Source organism: Glycine soja, chromosome 7, assembly GCF_004193775.1.
Source record: "Glycine soja cultivar W05 chromosome 7, ASM419377v2, whole genome shotgun sequence".
In the NCBI taxonomy this organism is placed as follows: domain Eukaryota; kingdom Viridiplantae; phylum Streptophyta; class Magnoliopsida; order Fabales; family Fabaceae; genus Glycine; species Glycine soja.
Window position 1 is genome coordinate 9,073,017 of NC_041008.1, and position 22,330 is coordinate 9,095,346.

The 22,330-nt window shown below is 32.4% G+C and overlaps 1 protein-coding gene across 3 annotated transcripts; it reads left to right on the top strand.

Annotated features, from left to right (window-relative positions):
- Positions 1-12,235: 12,235 nt before the first annotated feature.
- On the top strand, positions 12,236-16,664 carry LOC114418635 (probable serine/threonine-protein kinase PBL3). Of its 3 annotated transcripts, none has more exons than XM_028384086.1 (6): positions 12,236-12,550; positions 13,417-13,493; positions 13,634-13,737; positions 14,301-15,116; positions 15,322-15,414; positions 15,510-16,664. In XM_028384086.1, the coding sequence occupies exons 3-6, from the start codon at positions 13,641-13,643 to the stop codon at positions 16,316-16,318; spliced, it is 1,815 nt and encodes a 604-aa protein (XP_028239887.1). In that variant the 5' UTR covers positions 12,236-12,550; positions 13,417-13,493; positions 13,634-13,640; the 3' UTR covers positions 16,319-16,664. The 3 variants fall into 3 exon arrangements, with proteins under 3 accessions (XP_028239887.1, XP_028239886.1, XP_028239885.1); XM_028384084.1 differs by having other exon boundaries at positions 12,237-12,550; positions 13,634-13,839; XM_028384085.1 differs by lacking the exon at positions 13,417-13,493 and having other exon boundaries at positions 13,634-13,839.
- Positions 16,665-22,330: the final 5,666 nt, after the last annotated feature.

The following is a 22,330-nucleotide window of genomic DNA, read 5'->3' on the forward strand; positions in this document are numbered from 1 at the left end:
TCATAATCATACTCTAGTTACTAAAATAAAATGTAATATAATCTCTCAAAACAACAAACAAACGGAAGTCTGAATGTTGAAGCATAATAACAACTACATATCCTTAAAACACAATTTGTCCGTTTAATTCCCATTGTTCAGAGTATTATTTTATAAAAAAAAATAACGAAACTATATTTTTGAAATATCGAAATCCAAGAGTCCATCCATCCATCCAATGGCACATCAATTTTACTCAGATTTATCCTACGTAGCCAACAACAAAATACCTGTCTTTCACCAACATCAACACTACTTATGCCCAAAACCAAAATCAACAGTTTATACACAAAAATTCAAAACAAAACAAAACAGAATTCACATGCAAAGTGTAACATTAAAGTACCTTGCCATTTGTAGAGTGTTGGAACTAGTACTAATCTGAAACACTACTCTTCAAGAGAAATAGTAGTTAAACCAACATCTTGTCGAGAAATCAACTCCATAAAGAAACAAACAACTTTTTGTTACTCAATAAATATTTTAATTATAATATTACTACAAAATTGGAAACAATATACTTTGTCAAAACTTTGAAACTCTTCCAAATTGAAGTCTAACATTGGTGTTGGAGGTGTGTCTTTGAGACAATCTTGTGTATAGATAAGGGACTCCACTTTTTTCATGTGATAGAGAACTATGAAATAGATCAAGCACCCTTCCACCTTTGCTAAATGCAAACTTAGATGCTACTGTAAAAACAGGCATAATTAATAGCTCTCATGCTATGTTTGAAAGTATTGGAAATCGACCTGAATTAACTTTCCACCAATCAAGAGTATTCAAATTTGCACTTGTACCAATCCTTTCATCTAAATACTTTGAAGCTTAGATTTTTTTTATAAGGTTAACCCTGATGTTTGCAAAAATAAATTCCAACCATATGGATCTTTCTTGTAACTAGGTACATTTACATGTTCTAGTTGTGTGTTATCTTGAGTCCCCCCTTTGTGACCATTATATTCATTAAACAATGATTTCAAAGAAGACTTTAGCCTTGACTTAGACCCATTTTCCTTGTCCACATCAAAAAGTTTATCAATTGCCTAATTCATATATTTTACTTTAGACCTTGGATCAGCAATTAGCAACATGTTCAACTTATTAGGATCACCCCAATATTTTTTATATTTTTCTTTCATATTTTTAGTCATCTATGTGTAGCACTATCTTTAATGCTACAGTTAAGCAAATCGTTAATCTCATGCCAAATACCTACCACTTCTAACATGTACATGTTACTAGTAACATAAGAGGTACCTAAGAAGGGTAGAATAGCCTTGACATATTCCAAATCTTCATAGGAAGTCAGACTTGTCCCTTTTCCTAATTCATTAGCATATTTTTCTATCATGAAACTCAAACTCCTAGAATGTCTTCCTATGCTTCAAAGCAGCATTTAACATCAAATAGGTGGAATTCCACCTGTTTTAACATCTAAGCCAATGTGACCCATATATTCAATGTTTTGTCGTTCAGCGCGTTCAAGATATATGCACAACAACGAATATGAATATGCTCTCCTTTCAAAACTAAGTTATTCCAACACAATAGCATTTTCTTTAATAGTTGAATTCATGTGTTATTTGATGCAGCATTATCAACTGTGAAGCTCAGAACATGATTCAACCCCAATTTATTCAAGCATGACTCAACAAATTTTGTCATGGCCTCTCCCATATAGCTTCTTTCCTGGCGAAAATTCAAAATCTTTTGGTGCAACTTCCAATCATTATCTATGAAGTGAGCTGTCAAACACATGTAGCTTACATTTTGAGGTGATGTCCAAGCATTAGTAGTAAGACAAACTCTTCGACAATGTTGTAACACCCCATTTTTTGTAAAATAAATTAAAAATGATTTTATTTAAAAATAAATAGAGTTTTAGGAAAATAATTAGGTTTTTGTAATTAAATAAATAAGAAAAATGGTTTTATTAATTAAAATAATGATTTTAAGATAAATAAAATAAATATATGTTCTTAGAAAATAAAAAATATGTTTTATTTATTCATTTGATAGGGGATAAAATTGAGTTCCTTTTAATAAAATAATAAAATAAAGAAAAATAGAATAAATAATAAGATGAGAGTTTCGTAGCTATAAATAAAGACATATTAGGTCAGTTTTTACATTTATGATATGTCTCTATGCTCTTTCTTTGATGCAATCCTACCCTCCAAGAACATTGTATAGAAAACTCCAAGAAGATTAGGACATAGATGCAAGAGAATGCCCTAGGGTTCTCATGAGCCTTAAGGTAGATTTCGGGCCTATGGGCTAAGTATGAATCCACTTATCTTTGTACATATTAGATTAATGTTTCATTATTTTTGGGCCTTGTATTTAGGGCTCCATAATGTAGGTAGGGTGCCCTAGAAATGTAGGATTTTTCAGCCCTTGTACTTTAGGACATCTAGACTAGTTTTTGTATTAGGGGTAGTTTTATAATTTCACATGCATTAAGTGAATATTTGATATGTGTGTTGGGAAATAAATTTAATTGAACTGGGAGAAGCCCAATCCAATTAAATTTTAGAGGGGGAGTTGAGCATTTGCTTGCTACACTCCATTGTCATATCATATAGTCACACTTTGTGCATGTCCTTCATGCTTTACATGTCTCATGACATCTAAGCACACTTAGTGGAGAATCTTGGACTTGATCTTGGATTAGTGGGCTCAACCATAGCTAAAATTCACTAATCATAATTAGTGAAATTCTGGCTCCAAAATTTGGCTCCACAAATTCAATTTCAAATTCAAGTGAAATTTGAATAGAAAATCAAATTTTTCTCCAATTTTGTGTGACACTTAGATTATAAATAGAGGTCATTTGTGTGAATTTTTTTAACTTTGATCATTTGAGAATTAAACTTCAAATTTCAGACCTCATTTAAGGCACAAAATTTCATGTTCCTTCTCTCCTTCTCCTTCCATTCATCTTCTTCTACCTTCAAGATCTTATCGATGGTTTCCTATGGTGGTGAAATTGTTCTTAACTCATCTTTTCCTTAAAGTGGTGTCTCCAATCATCTTTCTTCTTCTCCATTCCGCTGTCATTGATCTTCAAGAAGCAAATGACTCCATTGATGAAGAAGATCCAAGGCCTACAAGCTCCACATGGAGCTATATCATGTGATATCAAGAGCATCTTCCTCTAGGTGATGTTCTTTTGCTTCCTCTATCTTTTTGTTTGGTCAATTCACTTTAATTCCTTGTTATTCATCTTATTCTCCATGTATATCCTCTATTGTCTTATGGTTTGGTGCTGTTTAGTGTAGATTCAAAAAAATAAACCGATTAAATCTTAGATCTACACTTGTTCTTGCATTTCTATGGTTTAAATTTTATAGATCTACTCTTGAATCATGTTTTTGTGTTGATTTTAGATTCTATCATTTTTCAATCATAATCTTCTTGTGCTGAACCTCTAGATCTAAATTTTCTTCCAAAATATTGATTAGAAAAAAAAACACAAAAATCTAAGTGTAAATCACTTAATTCATGTTGTCCTAAAGTCATGTTTAGTCATAATAATTGTCACATTATGTTCTAAGTTTGTGTTGAATTTTGATTTTGTTGATTGAATTCTAGATATATTTGCTCTTGTATTCTTGTCATTCTTAGCCTATCTTTTGAATTTTGAGTCTAATTCATGCATGTTATTTAGTTCATAACATGTTCTAAATCAATTCCTAGAAGTAGTCTTGTTGTTGAACTTTGTTTTGTTTTCTAAGTTTCCTATATGATGCCTATGAAGAAATTGAGTTGTAGTGCTAAGTTGTGGCTGAATTTGTGAATCAAAATAAGTCTTGAGCTCTCTTGAATTGCGTTATTCAAGACATTTCAGCATAAGCAAACACAAATTGTAATTATCCAAGCCTCAAGCAATATAAACACTACTCTTGATTTCTAGGTTGAGTGCATTATTTGATGTATGTGTTGGGAGAGAAATTTAATTAAATTGGGAGAAGCACAATTCAATTAAATTTCGAACCAGCCTAAGGGGAGGTAAACATTTGCTTACTAAACCTCATTGTCATATCATATAGTCACATTTTGTACATGTCCTTCATGCTTTGCATGCCTCATGACATCTAAACACACTTAGTAGAGAATCTTGGACTCGATATTGGATTTGTAGGCTGAACCATAACTGAAATTCACTAATCATAATTAGTGAAATTTTGACTCCAAATTTGACTCCACAAATTCAAATTCAAGTGAAATTCAAATTTTCTCTAATTTTGTGTGACACTTATGTTATAAATAAATGTTTTGTGTGTATTTTTTTCAACTTTATCATTTGAGAAATTAAACTTCAAAGTTCAAATCTTATTTGACAAGACAAGACTGCATTTTTTTTTTTTTACAACATTGAGACTCGGAATTTGCTGCTATATTTTTTGTTTTAAGAGATAGATAACAAAGTTAGATAGATTTGTAGTGATATTAGTATTTTCTTGGGAGTAATTAAAGCAACGATTAGTCTATCTCGTGCTGTTTTATAAAATATATTTCGTATGACTATAAAAAGAAGACAATTTATCAGATAATTGTCAAAAATTTCTAGATGATTTGTCCACCTTGGACAGTTAAATTCTCAAACTTATAATTGCCTTTTTTTATGTCATTTGTCAAAATTGTGTGTTCATTTACATTGTAGGATCTGCAAAATGCAAATCCAATATATAATCATAGAACAAGTTTCGGCTCAAGTGTAAGTGATTCTGATCGTCCTAGACATCGTGGGGTTGAGGCTGCCTATTCTTTTGTTGGAATGCATTGCATCTTTGATCAGTGCGAAGCCTCTGGTAGAGTCCAATCCAGATTTGTCTTTCCATTACCCTAGTACTAGTCCCTGTTTTTACTTGGTTTTCCTGGTGGAACAATCCTGAAAATCTTTATGTGCAGTGCGGTGTTGAATTTTGGGCCCTTGAGTTCTGATCTACTTGCTTATGGGGCATCAGATGGAACCTTGACTGTGTGCAGTGTATCTAAGAATCCTTCAGTCATCAAACAATTAAACGAGCATTCCAAAGATGTAACAGGTTGGATAGATTGTCTTTGTTTCTTTGTTCTATATTTAATCCTGTATGACATGTATGGTCATTGGTCAAGTGCACTAAGGCAATATTATCTTATAAACCTTGGCTGTCACTTTCATCTTATAAACCTTGGCTGTCACTTTCATCTTATAATTTTTAATTGGAATGAAACCTGACATTCTCTGCCCTTTATCTCTTGCTTTGGGTGCATTTCAATTTACTAGATTCTTACTCTTCTGTATATCTTTTTTTTCTTTTTGTTTAAGTAAGATTTATATTTTGATAATTATTTTTATATTTACATGCAACGTAAGTTGTTAAATTAAGCTTATATGTATATATATTTAGTCAATGTTAATGTTTTATTTTTCTAAAAATATTATCTATATTTTACATTAAGAAGTCCTAGTAAAGTAAAATAATTAAAATTAGCGTATCATGAGAAATTAAACTAATCTTCATAAATAATTTAATTTAAAATTTCATTTAAATTGTTTAATATTATTGAATGATATAATTAGAAAAAAAATGTGACTTTCTTTTAAGTTTTAAGATTTTTTTTCACCAAATCAATTATGAATTTAAAATTGACTCTATTGAGTAACAAGATATGATCACGGTGAAAAAAGAGACAATTTTTATTAAATATGATTTGTAAATTCTATAGTCAATTATAGCAATTTATTTCTTTTTAGTGAAATTATAACAAGGTTTTATATGAAAAAAATATTGCATTGGATTTTTATTTTATTTTTTTTAAAATACATTCTAAGACGGTTGTTTGAAAATCATCTTAAAATATTTATATTCTAAGATGGTTTTTGGTTTTTCCAAAAATCATCTTAGAATTCTTATTTTTTAAAAAAAAATTTTAGAAAAAAGATATTTTAAGATAGTTTTTTGAAAAATTATCTTAGATTGTAAACATTTGAAGGAAAATCGTATTAAAATTTTTATTTATTTTTTAATAAAATCATTCTTAGATGATTTTTTCTCAACTAAAAATCATTTTAGAATGTTATCATTTTAAGATGATTATTTTCCTATAAATCTTCTTAGAATGATAATTTTGCTAAGATGGTTTTTTAAGAATCATCATGGAAAGTTTTCACTTTTCACGACATTAAATTTTAAAACGATTCAAAACCATCTTTGAATGCTTTGAAAAATTGTCATAGAATTCTCATTTTTCCAGTAATGACATATAGAAAAAAGGACTGATGAAAAAAACTTATTCCAAAAAATTACAAAACACATGAATGATAGAAGATAGAAGGAATGATGATTTTATCAATTGAGATGAATGTTCATTGAGAGAACTACGCAGAGCGTGGGCAAAGAAAAGAGACATGTCTTCTAGTGATTTGTTGGTGGAGATGAAGCAGTGGTTTGAAGAAACAAATTTGAACGTGATTTTGAAGAAGGTTGTTGGAAGCGATACTAGAGTGTAGAAGATGTTTGAACAATAGACTTTGGATTTTTCACTTAAAAACTGTATGAAAAGAAAGTGAGTTCTTGATTTATAAATGTTTACAAATTATGGATGTGATAAAAGATCTTATCCATTAAAAATAATTAAAATGGGTTGGGCCAAATCAATTGTTGGGTTAGATTTTAATATTGGATTTTTTTGGTCAGGTCTAATTGTGGACTCCATGAAGTTTTTATAACTTAATTAATTTTTTTTTGTGATTTAGTAAAAGTAAAATAAAAATAGAAACTAGACTAACAAAATAAAAAATCATGGTCATTCTATTTGAAATTAGATATATTTCAAAATAATCAACACCAAACCAAAATCCATACAAAATAATTTTCAAACATCCAAGTGATTAATTGGACTAAAAAATCATAACAAAGAATTTTTAAAAGGGTTGCTAATTTTATTTTTAGTCAATTTTTTAATTTGATTTTTTGGACAATTGTTTTTGAAAGAGTTTGAAAATTGAATTAAATTTCAAATTTTTAAATTTGATTTCTTTTTTTTTTTCAGACGTGGGCTGCCCAATTTTAGCATGGGAGAGCTAAACATGTGGTTGTGGGCTTGCTAAATAGAGTTCATTTAAGAGTATTGCTAGGTGCACCCAGCATTATTGCTGGTGCACCCAACAAAGCTCTTAAATGGCAAAATTGCCCCTACTTGTTTTTCTTCTTACGGATCACCTTGATCCGTAAGAGACTTCCGGATCAACTTGATCCGTACGTTAATCCGTAAGACACTTACGGATCAACTTGATCCGTAAGTGTCTTACGGATCAACTTGATCCGTAAGTGTCTTATGGATCAACGTACGGATCACCTTGATCCGTAAGAAGAAAAATAATTTATTAATTAGTTTGTTATATATAGAAATCTATTTTTTTAGTTGAGATTCTTGTAATTGAAAACGATTATGCAATACATGAATTCAAACAGTACATTAACTTCAACATAGTCAAACGAAATTAAATTTCCATAAAATACTACAACTAACTATCTCATGCTAATTTTGCGACAAGGACAACTCGTCTTCCATTTGCGGTAAAGGTTTACTGAAAACAGCTAAAATTTCTATTGGCCCAATCTTTTTCCAGTAGTTAGACTCAATGAGCACCTTCATCACGTCCTCGTTGGTTTTGAGTTCAATTATTTCAAATTTTATAACTTTTTCTGAATACTCATGGTGACTTGGTTTCTGAAAAAATAATCGCGTTACCATTTGTGTTTCATCAACATCATAAGGGGGAATCCCACGAGGCGCAACTTGTTTGATCAAATCCTTCAGTTCATCCATGGTAAATCCGGTGGGAATGTCAAAGTTTTTGGGATTTTTTCCTGTGAACGAGTAACCTACAAACTCATTTTGGCGTGACATGTTCCACCTCCCATTGTAATATAGCAGGGCATCATGAGTAGGGGTCATAGTAGTTTCAAGTAAGTTTAAAATACCATCTAGGGTTCTAGCAATGCTACATAATAAATCAATCGGACCAACAAACGAAAATTCATGATTACACATTAACATTGTGTTAACATCAGCATCATCTTTCAGTTGCATACATTGAAATCAAATTGATTACCTGCATACGTGAAAGGCTGCCGGTAGTAAATTTCATCCAAAAATTGCTTGTTGGTTAGCTTAAGGTTATTGTGTATTCTGGTTTTTAACGTTTGAAAATCACACCAGTTAGGTACTCGAATGGAAACTGGAGTGGAAGCTTGGAAGGAAACACCACTGTCGTTGTGAACAATGGATCCATTTGGAAAAATAAAACTTAATGTGGAGTTCACAACTGTCTGACTGCTTGTCTCTCCCAAGAATGCCATAGTTTTTTGTAAGACTTGGGTTGATACTGAAACTTGTGCTTTCTTACAAGGTTAGATTGTGCCATATATATAGATGAGTTTTAATATTAGTGCTGCATTTTTTAAAGATTGAAAATACGCATGCACATGCTTTCTGTATGTGTTGCCAACTACACGAATGACATGACATGCTTTAGGTTGCATCAGATCTGCATGTGTAGTCATGCTGTGCAGGGTCCTTTCACGCGCTTTATGTTAATGCAGACAACAATTTATCAAACACGATTTTCCACAATGTGTAGTCAAGTCAAACAACGATATATCATACATGCTTTTTTAGAATTAAGTAATAATTTTGTTGTGGACGTAACAAATAAATTACATGTTCAAAACTATCAGGCATTTATAAATTACATGTTCAATCATCATTTAAGTCAACATAGTCTCTCTTGAACATCATGAAGCTCTTGTAATGCTGCATTATGCTAATATATGGATTTGGTCATGACTTCGCCTGCGGATGACAATTGCTAGACCATAACAATGATACAGGCGGTAAGGAACAACGTTCTTTTAAATAAACATGTTGTGTATGCGAAAAAAATTTTAACTCAATCCTACAAAAGTCATTGCATAATCATAAAAAAAAACACTTCATATCTACAATGTACCTCAACAAAATGATTGTCATACACATGACTGATATAAATTATACGATGCAATGAAGAATTTGTTAGCGGTTGACTTCTAAGGGGAAAGAATGTCATGCTTTGTTGTTTAGACAAGAATACAACGATTACGTTATACCTTGATGCAATGACAAATATACACGTTAAACTTAATTTCAAACTAAAGTTTTAAAAATCAAATTCATAAATTACATACCTTGGTTAACCCATCAATAAGTAGTGACATCCTTAATTCCTCAAATCTCTCCATGCCACCAAAGAGCTTGACATAGTCTTCTGAGAAATTGGCAAGTTCTTTAAGCAGATGGTTGTGGACCACCGACCAAGAGTCGACCCATACCTAATAAACCGGCAATCAACCGATATCCACAGTTACCATCACCTTTGACATCAACAATCTCATCAATGAAGTCGTGCATAAATGGCTGAAACTGGTCAAACATGGGCATCATCGTTCTTCGAATCGGTTGCTCAGAGGATGATGCAGTACGTCTCACGGACGAATTGCTATTTTGTTGTGATTCAAAGGCATCTACATACTCCCAGTAAGATGGATCGCGCTTTGTTGACCTTGGGTTCCTACTCGTAATTTTCTTCGGTGCCCCCTTTGTGTTAACCTTTGCTGGAGGAGGACACATCGAATTCTGATCAGGGTGTGCAATTTTCCAAAGTTTACTTCTTAGAGTAAACTTGCCACAAACATCAAGTTCTTCGAATTTTTGGTATATTGTTTCCATTACGTCCTTGATGCCCACCTCGGGCTCAGATAACCCTTGGTCTGAAAAACTGAGTCTCCTCCAGAACATATGAATTGAATCAAGTGGGATGCAACCACCAACATATTTGGATAGCTCACAAGCACAAGGAAGACCAAGCGTGGTTCTCACCACACAACCACAACTTGAGGGATTCTTGCCAGCATAGTGAACACGCTTCCGATATTCATTTAAGTTTTCTACCAATATTTATTTTATTAAGTTTTCTCGGCACTCAAACACCTACAAAACATCCTCTCGGCACCCAAACACCTACAAAAACCACATAATTTAAGTTTTCTACCAATATTCATTTTATTAAATATGTGACAAGCATTAACATTATAACCTGAGAAGTCTTGAACGCTTCTGAACAATCAACATGTGGTTCATTCGCACCACATGATTCTGCATTTTCATAATCCATATCCGCTCGTTCAAACATTATTTCATACATCCACTCATCTTCATTCATCTAACCAAATCAAACAAAAAATGACCATACAAAAAAATTAGTAATTTAAAATAAAAAAGGAAAATTAATGGAAAAACTGATGCAAAAATGCAAAAACAGCAAATACCAAAAATAATACACTTACGGATCAAGTTGATCCGGAACTTACGGATCAACTTGATCCGGAAGAATGTTACGGATCAACTTGATCCGGAAGTTACGGATTAAGTTAATCCGTAACAAGCTTACGGATCAAGTTGATCCGTAAAAAGCTTACGGATCAACTTGATCCGGAAGCCATCCGTACGTCCGCGACGCACAAACGCCATCTGCGTACCTTGTTTGCCGCCACCGACCACCGCAAAGCTTCACGCCGAAAACTTCACCTTCACCGCTGCACTCAACCTTGCTACCCCCACGAACCAGAGACAATGCCGCTGGAAAAAGTGGAAAATGAGAAGAAAGCTCTTTGAAAATGGAGTAAGAAGTTGTTCCGGAAAAAAAATTGGCATTTTAAGGAAGAAAGCTTATAGGGGTAATTTTGGCATTTTATATTTTTGCTGGGTGCACCTAGCAACACTCTTCATTTAAATGGCAAGCTTTGCAAGACAAGTTATGTGAGTTGTTGGTTTAATGGGTGTGAGCTTAAATGGGCCAGCTTATTCGCTTACCCAACTGTATAATCCAGTGGAACGATTGTTATATTCATTCTTATTTTGTAAAGTTCATTCCCTATATTTTTTGTATTTCTTCATAAACATGCCTGTTTTTGTTGTGACAAATGCAAAATCGGAAACGTATATATTTTCACTTTATTGTAAAATTATACAAAAACACAAGCACGCTTTCATTTTTGTATTGTGAATTTGCCTTAGGTTTGAGAAAATATATATTTTTTTTATATTTTTAGTTTATATAGGAATTGATGAAATAAAATATAAAAAGTAAAACAATAAAAAGTTGTTTTTACTTCTTTGGTATAAACTTTTAAAATTAAAAAATAAAATAAAAATAAAGTGTGACATTTTTATAATTAAGAATGAAAACATATATAATATTTTTTCACATCAAACATTTGTAATCAAATAAAGAAAAATATTAGTAACATACTCTCTAATATATTATTTTTAACATATTCTATTTAATTTTCGATAAAATTTATTAAAAATTGCAGGAAATAACCTTGAGTAAAACTTATTAAATATAACTTAAATCCATAAAATTTTGTGATGTTTAATACTTTTGAATATGAAATTCGGATGAATTGTCCATTTTAACCTTACTAAGGAAGAAAGGCTAAAATGTTGACAGTGATGTTCACATAATAATGGTTCATGCTATTAATTAGCCTGGAGTCAATAATTCAATACCAGCAACATGCACGTTTTTTTTAAACAAAAAATGGCTTCTGTCAATTTGAGGCTTCACTCAATCATGGTAGTTAAAGATATAAATCAATTTTTAGCACCAAATTAAAATATAAACTTTTATATATCCCGTGTACTAGTTCAAAGAAATTTTTGAATGAATTATATTTAAAGTAAATATTGTATGCACTGCATATTTGAGTGATTTAATGAATAAAAAATGTAAATATATTTTTCATATTTATAATATATCATTTTTTTAATTTATTATTTAATAAATATTTTTTTAAGCTTGTTATATCATCATTTTATTCCTACACTCTATTAGCCTGTTACGTTTGTTACGTCATTATTTAATAAATCAAGATTAAATGTAAGTATGAAAAGTAAAATTTTGGAAATATCATGTACTAAATAATAATAATAAATTTATGTACTAAATTGAAAAAGAAATATTATATATATATATATATATATATATAATATTACAGCAGAGTAAAAAATATTTTTTTAAAAGAAAAAACTACATAATATTTAAGTATCCATTCGCAGGCTGCAGTGTAATATACTCAAAATATCATTTTCATAGAAAAATTGACATTTCAGAGTTCAGACTTTTCCATATTTTCTCCGAAGACTTGTGTTCTGCTGTTCACTTCTTCCTTCCTTCCTTCCTTTTCCTCATCATCTTGTTACACTTCTTCTTTCTTTCCTTTTTAGTACTGTTGTTTAGGCTCACATGCTCAGCACAGAGCCAGTGTTGTAACCTTTGCATGTTGCTTACTTTGCATGTCGTGGTGCTGACTGCATAACTTCATCTCAGTGGCAGAGCATTCCTTGAAAGAGGCCATTCATCCAAAAATTGTTGGGGGGACCTTTGTCTTTCTTGGGATTGTTTGTTCTGCACTAGGTAAGAATTAAGAATCCTCGTCTTAATTGCTGACTCAATAATTGTGATGAATTCTATATTACAAATGATATTTTCATCTAATTCAACCAAAAATAAATTTAAAAAAAGTAAACACAAGGATATACATAAAAACTACTTAAACATGATAATACTATGTATACTGTATAGGAAAATCATATTTATCTTTTTTTCTTGGTTTATTAATGTTTACAAGGTGTGAATATCAGTTTACTCTCCTTTTTCAGTAGCTTTATAATTTTTATGTCAAAATATTTTAATTTTAATTAGGAAAAAATGGTAACCATACAAAGGCAGATATTGCTATTTTTTAGGGAAGGGTATATACTGCAGGAGTCCTAAAACAAGTTCCTTTACAAGGACTAATTTTTGGTACTCCTTTAACATCCGTTGCATTTAACATTTTTTATTTGGTAACTTTTTCCTATTCTAGTTGTATTTGTTTTAAACATGACTAGGACTTAATATTTTTCCTGTAGTAATTGTTTTCTGATTACATAATTTATTGTCTCCTTGGCCGCAGTATAAAAATGGTAAGGGGCTTAGCTTACCCAGCTGGCTATTTTTCAAAACAAATGATATATAAGTAAATTATTTTCTTCGGAGGGTGTGTGTGTGTAAAAAATACTCTTGGTAAATTTGACCATAGGTGTGAAATTGCAATCCAGCACTTTGATGAAGATAAGCAGTTTAAATAATGCATGTTTTACTTCATTTAATAAACCTGTTCTTGACCAATGAGTTTATTAGAATCTTCTGCTCGTGTTATTTTGGCAGATTAATTATGTTGTTAGTCACTCAACATACAGTATTTTTTTAAAGTATGATCTGTTATTATTTTGTCTTAGCTACCAAGAGTTGTTCCTTCACACCTAGTCTAGACATGGACCCTACAGCCATTGACTTGAATATGTTTTCTTTCCATGTAAGTATAGTATTTATTTGTTTTAATCCTTTATCAATTTACATTTCAGTTGTATATATGAAAATGAATTAGACTTTGTAGAATGTAAAATACTTAGAAATTTGCAATTCTGATCAGTTGGATTTTTCACTTTTACTCAGCATCTCAATGGTCCTGCAAATTAGTAATTTCCTCATGAGAATGGGACTTGGTCTCTTTGAGTGCTGCTTCACTAGCTCTTCTTCTGACACGTTTTCAAAGCAGAGTAAGTGGCGAATCTTGCCCTACAAGAAACTTGCAAAAGTCACAAATAATTTTAACCAATCTCATTGTCTTGGAAAGAGAGGATTTGCCACTGAATATTATGGTAAGAGACTAAGCTGCATCCTTTTATACGAACAATGTAAATAGAGAAGGAAAAAACTTAGATAAAGTAGCTTAAGTACTTTTTGAGCGGTTCTCAAAACAAATTTGGAGTTCACCTTGGTAATTGACGTAATAAAAGTTTGCATTAAAGATCAGTATAGGTTATAAATGTGAAATTCCAATTTTGATTAGATAACAACACCAAAAGGACCTAAGGAACTGCATACGCATTTTGCCCAATAGAAATGGCAGAAAGCTTAGGTTTAGTTATTTAGGTGCTTTTGGTGCTCTTATTAAAATTCGTGTTTTACCATGCTAACACACACAATGAAGGTCAGTATTTAAAATCAGCATTGAATACCGAGATGAACTTCTTATTGAAGAGCTAAGAGCAAAAGCACCTAAACATCTGCAAGTTTTGTTCATGCAAATATTTTCTTCTGGTTATTTACCTTGTTTAAGGAAAACTTGAGGATGGGCGTGAGATAACGATCCAGTGCTTTAATGAAGACAAGCACCACATGTTGCAACAGTTTATCAATGAAACTGCTATCCTAAACTACTTGCCTCACAAAAATATTGTGTCAATTTACGGGTGTGCTTCTCATCACAAGGAGTCACTACTAGTGCATGAATACCTATCCAATGGCAATCTTGCTTCTCATCTTCAAAGTGAAATAACCAAAAACAGCACACTACCTTGGCTGACTCGATTGGATATAGCCATTGATATTGCAAATTCATTGGACTATCTTCACTATTATGGCATCATCCACCGCAATGTGAAGTCCAGTAATATTCTCCTAGATGTGAACTTTTGTGCTAAGCTTGCTAACCTTCATCTATCCCGGAAACTTCCAGATGGAGTTCCTGTCTATGCTACCCATGTTACTGGTGATATAATTGGGACATGTAGTTATATAGACCCAGAGTATTTGACAAAAGGCCGGCTTAGCGTAAAAAATGATGTTTATAGCTTTGGAGTGGTGTTGTGTGAGCTCTTCTCATCAAAGCTGGCAAAGAATTGGGTTATGAATGAAGAGGATAGTCTTGCTACCATTTTAAGCAGAAAAATTGAAAACCAAACTTTGGTGGAGCTGTTGGATCCAAGACTCGGCTTTGAATCAAACCTTAAGATCAAGCGGATGATGACTGCTACAGCTGAGCTTGCACATCTATGCATGAAATGTCCACAAGAATTAAGGCCAAATATGGAACAGGTGCTAGAGTCACTCGATGGCATAAAGCAAGGAAGATATGAAACAAACTCAACAAAAGGTATAATAAAAAATGGTCTTTTGTATGTTTTCCTTTCTCATGGTTTTCTAGTTTGAGACATGTTAGGAACACATTGTTTCCTAATTTTGTAGTTTTAATAAATTTTAACCAATAAAAAAGTGTGTTCCTAGCTTAATTAGAAATTAAATTGCACAAAAAGCTTCAGAATTGTCCTTATTCATGTCTTATAATCCATACATGTCAGCTTTGAAAATCTTCCACCATGCTGAACTTGAAGAAGCTACCAACAAGTTTGACACTTGCCTTGGAAAGGGAGGGTACGGCACCGTGTACTATGGTGAGGGGCTAATTAGTTAGCATATTTTAACCAATGTTTCCTGTAAGTAATATGCATATATCTATTTTTGTTCTGATAGCATGCCATTGTATTAGGAAAACTTCAAGATGGGCGAGAGGTTGCAATAAAATGTTTCCATGATGAGAGTGAGACAGAAGAGACCATTAAGCAATTCATGAAAGAAACTGCGATCTTAGGTCTCCTGCACCATGAAAATCTGGTTTCACTTTATGGCCGCACTTCTCGCAATTGCAACAAACACATGCTAGTTTACGAGTACATCTCCAATGGCACTCTTACTAAACATCTTCATGAATCTTCTGGTGGTAAACTACCATGGCATAATAGATTGAATATTGCCATTGAAACTGCTACTGCCTTGGTATTTCTTCATGAATCAGGTATCATCCACCGTGATGTAAAAGGGAGTAATATTCTGTTGGATGAAAATTTTACTGTCAAAGTTGCAGATTTTGGATTCTCACGGTCTCTTCCAGATCATGCTACTCATGTTTCAACTATTCCAGTAGGAACTCGTGCTTACATAGATCCTGACTACTATGAATCTGGAAGGGTCAGTGACAAAAGTGATGTCTATAGTTTTGGGGTTGTCTTGTTCGAACTCATATCATCCATCCGCCCAAGTTTAATGGAAGGCACAGATTATGTTACTCTTGCACAGTTTGCAAAGAGAAAAATTTTAAACAAGGAATTAACCGCTGTAGTGGATCAAAGTTTTTGGCTTGGTGTTGACAAAAACATGATGGAAATGATAACAGCAGTGGCAGAGTTAGCATTTCAGTGTGTGCAGTGTCCCAAGGAACTCAGACCATCCATGAAACAGGTGCTAGATACCCTTGAGGGCATAAGGAAAGGAACATGGGGATTCAACCAGATAACATAGTCCTTATTCATGCTACCAACATTCCTGGTTCTATCAAACCATTCATTTGGTTTGTGGTCTAGTAATTGGATTTTGGCTTAACAGAGATGATTTTGTTCTGCAGTATAGGAATTTCAGGTTAGCCCTATTGTAGGTTAGAAATTTACTTGACTATTTAGGGTGTGTTTGTTTTAGCTGGATTACACTTTGAGGCACGTTGAACATGGATCCTTATGTCACTTGGATTCACGTTCAACGTGGTTTAACAGCAATACAAACATGCTGTTACATGATACATGTAAATGCATTCCATGTTCTAAATGTATAAGAAAGACCAAAAGCTGGAAACCATCTCAGAATTGCAGTACATCACTTCAAACATTATCCTCCTCCTCCTCTTTAAAGTAAAAACATGGATAATTCCTTAGTAGAGATAAAGGGAGTTGTCAAATGTCAATATTAAAAATAAAAGGCGTAACCCGTCGGCAGCTGTTGTACATGGATAATGGACTCTTCATAGTACTCTGTATAGTGTCCATTGAATTAAAGAGTCTAATATTCTCCCAATTTCACACTCTTCTGGACCATCTGGTTAAAATACATGATATGCATCCTTCTTCATTAAACAGGAACCTAACAAACTTGCTTCAGGGTTGATCATTTGTATCCAACAATAGGCATGCTATTGTTTTATTCTTGTAATACTCCATTTTCGTAAAATAAATTAAAAAAGTATTTTATTTAAAAATAATTAAAGTTTTAAGAAAATAATGAGGTTTTTGTAATTAAATAAATAAAAAGAAATAATTTTATTAATTAAAACAATGATTTTAAGGTAAATAAAATAAATATATGTTCTTAGAAAATAAAAAATAATATTTTATTTATTCATTTGATAGGAAGTAATCGAATTCATTTTTATCAAATAAAAAATAGAATAAATAATAGACTGAGAGTACCCTAACTATAAATAGAGACATATTAGATCATCCTATCAGATTATTGTGTCTCAGCATCCTCTAGCACGAGGTTCTAAAGTCATCCACCTAGTTATCTATTCTCATGAACACAAGGTTTGAGTTAACCACAAGATCCAAACACAAATAACACATAGGGAGTGAGTTATCACATTTTTTTAAAAAAAACAATGATGTAATCAAAATAAATTATGAAAATATTTATAACATAACTCAACTTAATACAATTCACATCACTTCGCCACTTTATCATTTAAAATTCATTTTTCAATCACCAATCACATTACACATGAATCACACACTCAGGTCAAGATGCAATAACACTAATCAATTTTATAATAGACAATTAGCAAGCGTTATGCAACAATTATACTAAGACTCAAGCCTATATGCAATGTGATACCATGTTAGTGAAAAACCACCATGGGTCACTTAGGAGTACATAACAAGACACACCACACAATGAGTATGCCTGATCACTCTCACTAAGTAAAATCATAAGGTGATCAGTCAGGATCACTATGTTTTGCGAGAATGCTCTAACCATATGGGATCAACATAGACTTAAAGGAGCACTCAAATCGAGTGTCTTTACCCCCAAGACTTTGAAAAATTCGTTAAGACCTTACCTTCCTGATTCAAGTCCAACCCCTAAAATAATATTTGCACACAGACACTGCTCATGAATTATATAATACTCACAACCTCACACTCATGTTTCAAACACGTTTAACACATTGCGCTACAATTTAACACTTTAGATTCCTAACTAGGAATCCTACATGTTCCCTTTAACACTATGCATAAATACTTTTTTCAAGGTAAACACCAATTGGGTTATTGTATAATTCATAGCTCACAATACAAGTATTGTCACATCAAGTGTTAACTGTAACATCCCAATTTTTCGTAAATAAATTTAAAAAGTTTTTTAGTAAAAATAAATAAATAAATAAATATAGAGCAAATAATAGGCTGAGTACCCTAGGTATAAATAGTTATGTTAAGTCAATTGTCTCCTTTTGGCCTCATTTTCGTTTTTCCCCTTCTCCTCTCAAAACCCTTTCTTTTTCTCGCAGCCCACCAAACCTGTCTCAGAAAAATGACGATCTCGAACCTGTTTACCGTTGGATCATCGTGAAATTTGAGTATCATGTTCACAACCCAATTCCGAACATTCTCACCGTTGGGAATTTTAAAATCATATCTGAGCTTAGAGGAAAACCCTTCGCATTGTAGCATTTTAATTTCCCGCAGAAACCCAAATCTGTCTCGATAAAATTACGATCCCGGTTTCATTAACCGTTGGATTTTCATGAAATTTTGATATTTTATTTGAAATTCAATTCTGCACGCTTTCACCGTTGGGATTTGCGAGATATTATTCGTGGATGGAGAAAAAGGAATCGCATGAAGACAGTACAAGTGGAGGTTTCAATCTCTTCTCCGTCTCTCTGACGTTTGGAAATTCTATCGGAGCAGTCGGAGGAATAATTGAAAGAATTTTAGGAAACCGCTAGAGATGTTGCTATCGCTGGCTGAAGACACGTGAGTCCGCTCAGAGGTAAGGGATGAGTTATTCACAATTGGGGGTTAGTGAGAACATGTGTAGGGATCCTTAGAGGATTAAATTGGGGTTTTATTTTGGGATGTTTATTAAATTACAAATTTTCCTTTATGATTATAAATAAAATATTGATGTCCTAATGAAAATTGTTTGATAAATTGTACTCTTGATATTTATATATTTCGACCTATGATTTTGATATAAGTGTGTAATATTATTTGAGGGGTTTTAGTCCTCATGTTGTGATAGTCTTTTGTATAAATTGTTATATTGAGGATATGAAATGATGATTCAAATTGTGAGTATGTGATGAATTGTGGAATAACATGTGCTTTGAGATTATAATATTGTTATTGAGATTGAGTATAAGTGTAAAGTTGAACATGTGTTAATTTGTGAGATACATGAAAACATGTGATGGTGGATTGTGACACTATGAGATGTGAAATTGTGAATGAGTTTTAGTTGTGGATAAGTGTGTAGTTAACACTTGAAGTGAAATTACTTGTGTTGTAAGCTATGAATTGTACAATAACCCGACCAGTGTTATCTTGAGAAAAGTGTAAATGCGCAGTGTTAAAGAGAAAATGTAGGTTTCCTATTTAGGAACCAATGTTAAAGAGAAAGTGTAGGTTCCTATTTAGGAACCAGTGTTAAATTGTAGCGCAATATGTTGTACGTGCTTAAGACACGAGTGTGAGGTCGTGGGTATTGTATAATTCACTAGCAGTGTCTGTGTGCTAAAATGATTTTAGGGGTTGGACCTGAATCAGGAGGGAGAGGCCCTGACGGACTCTTCGGAGTGTAGGCCTTGGGGGTCACCGGGTTTGAGTGCTCCTTTAAGCCTATGTTGATCCCATATGGTTGGAGCATTCTCGCAAAACATCGTGACCCTGACTGGTCTCCCTATGATCTTACTTAGTGAGAGTGACCTGACAAACCCATTGTGTGGTGTGTCTTGTTATGTACTCCTAAGCGCCCCAGGGTGGTTTTTCACTGATATGGTACCACATTGCATGTAGGCTTGAGTCTTAGCATAATTGTCTCATGCGCTTGCTAATTGTTTATTATGAAATTGAGGTGTTATTATGTCTTGATTAGAACGTGTGATTCTTGTGTAAGGTGATTGATGGATGAAAAGTGAATTTTGAATGACAGTGATGAAATAATGTGAGATATGCTAAGTAAATTGTATTTGGCTACTATATGTTGTTTTGTTTCTCTCTAGTAGTTAGAAATGTAATAACTCACTCTCGGTTTGCTGTTTGTGTTTGGATCCTGTGATGATCTTGAACCTTGTGTTCGGGGGAGCAGATGGCTAGGTGAAGTGCTTAAAGGAACCTTGTGCTGAAGGACGTTGGGACACAATTCTTTGATAGGATGTGACAGTGGGACATAAGTTTTATATTTATTGCATAATTTTAGTCTATTTTATTTTATCTCACTGATTTAACAAAATATTTTTGTAAATTTTGATGGCCTTGTTTCGAGCCGAATATATTTTTAATAAGTTTTAATTGATAATAGTGAAGTGAATGTGAACCTTTTACCCGTGTGAATTTGGTTACCGATATTTTTTTATATATTTTATTTATTTATATGTCGGGGTAGAGGGTATCACATTAACCGTGTACTTGTTCACAACCAAATCTCATGTCCACAATTTAGCATCTCATAATGTCATAATCCATCATCACATGTTTACGTGTATCTCAGAAATCAATGCATGTTCAACTTTGCACTTATTCTCAATCCCAATAAATAATGTTATGATCTCAAAGTAGCATATTATCTCACAATTCATCACATATTCAATTTATCACTTAGGCACAATTTTAATCATAATTTCACAATCTCAATATAATAATTTATCATGTCAATCTAGCAATTCTTGTCCAAAGTACAAATAATTTATACAAAAATGTTTCTCACAACATGGGGAGTAAAACCCTCAAACAATTTCACACAATCATATCAAAATCATTGAATCAAAATCCTAGGTTAAAAACACGAAAACACCAAGAGCATTCAATTTTATCAACCAATTCACATCAGGACATCAATTGGTCCGTCAAACACAATAATATCTTATTTATAATCATAAAGGAAAAATTATAATTCAATAAACATCTCAAAATAAATCTCAATTTGATCTCTTAAGGATTTCTACACCATTCTATTCCCAATTGCGATAAACTCATCCCTTACCTCTAAGGGGGCTCACGTGTGTAGTCTGAAAGTGATAGCGACATCTTTAGCAATTCCCTAAGATTCCTCAAGTTTTTCCTCTGTTTGTTCTGTTAGGATTTCCAAGCGTTAGAGAGAAGGGGAAGAAATTGTAGCCTCCTATTTACTGCCAAAGTGCGAGACTAATTTCTCTTTGAAAAATATTATTTCACAAATCTCAACGATGAGAATGTGTGAAAGTGAGTTCCGAAGGTGGTGCCCAAATTGCACAACAATCCAACGGTTGACGAATCTGTGATCGTAATTTTATTGGGACAGGTTTTGGATGTCTGCGGGAAAAGAGAAAGCTCAATGCGAGGGACATTTCTTCCACCATAGCCATTATCTCAAAAACAATGGTGGGTGAGTGTGAAAATAAGTTCCAAACCACCCGTTCAAATTTCACGACGATCCAACGGTTAATGAGTCCAAGATTGTCGTTTTACTGAAATCGATTTGAGTGTATCTGACAAAAAAAGAAAATTTTGGGAAAGGAAGAAGAAAAAACGGATTTGAGAGGAAGAGGGAATGCAGAGACGTATCGTAAATGTAAATAGTGACCTATTAGTCTCTATTTATAGTTAGGGTACTCTGGGCCTTTTATTTACTCTATTTTTTATTTATTTTATAAAAAAGAATTATATTTTATTTACTATCAAATGAATAAATAAAATATCATTTCTATTTTTCCTTCAAACCATTATTTTAATTAATAAAATTATTTCTCTTTATTTATTAAATTATAAAAATCTCATCATTTTTCTAAAATTCTATTTATTTTTAAATAGAAAATTTTTAAATTTATTTTACGAAAATTGGAGTATTACACAATTTAGTTTGTCACAAATAATGGAAACAAGACACATATAGAGCCTATTCTTCACACAATTAATTATTTTTCTTAAAATTTCATTAATCGAATAAAATATGGAATTCACACTTTTTTTTATCTATAATAATTAAAGATGTGTGAGAGATCTTATAAGAAGTCACACAACCCAACTAAACTAGAACACCTTGACATAATCACACTTTCTAACAAATTTATTTATAATATATAAAAGTTGAGCTCCTTACTATTACCTGCACAATTGATGATTTGGAGGAAGGAGAACATTCTTCTTCTTGTGTCTATCACTTCTATCTTCCTTCTCCCTTCTTTAATGTTACTTACAACTTTAATTTTACTCACAACATAACAAAACCCTATAGCAAAAGAGTAAATATATTATCCTTACTTTATCATTAATTATAAATTTTGTT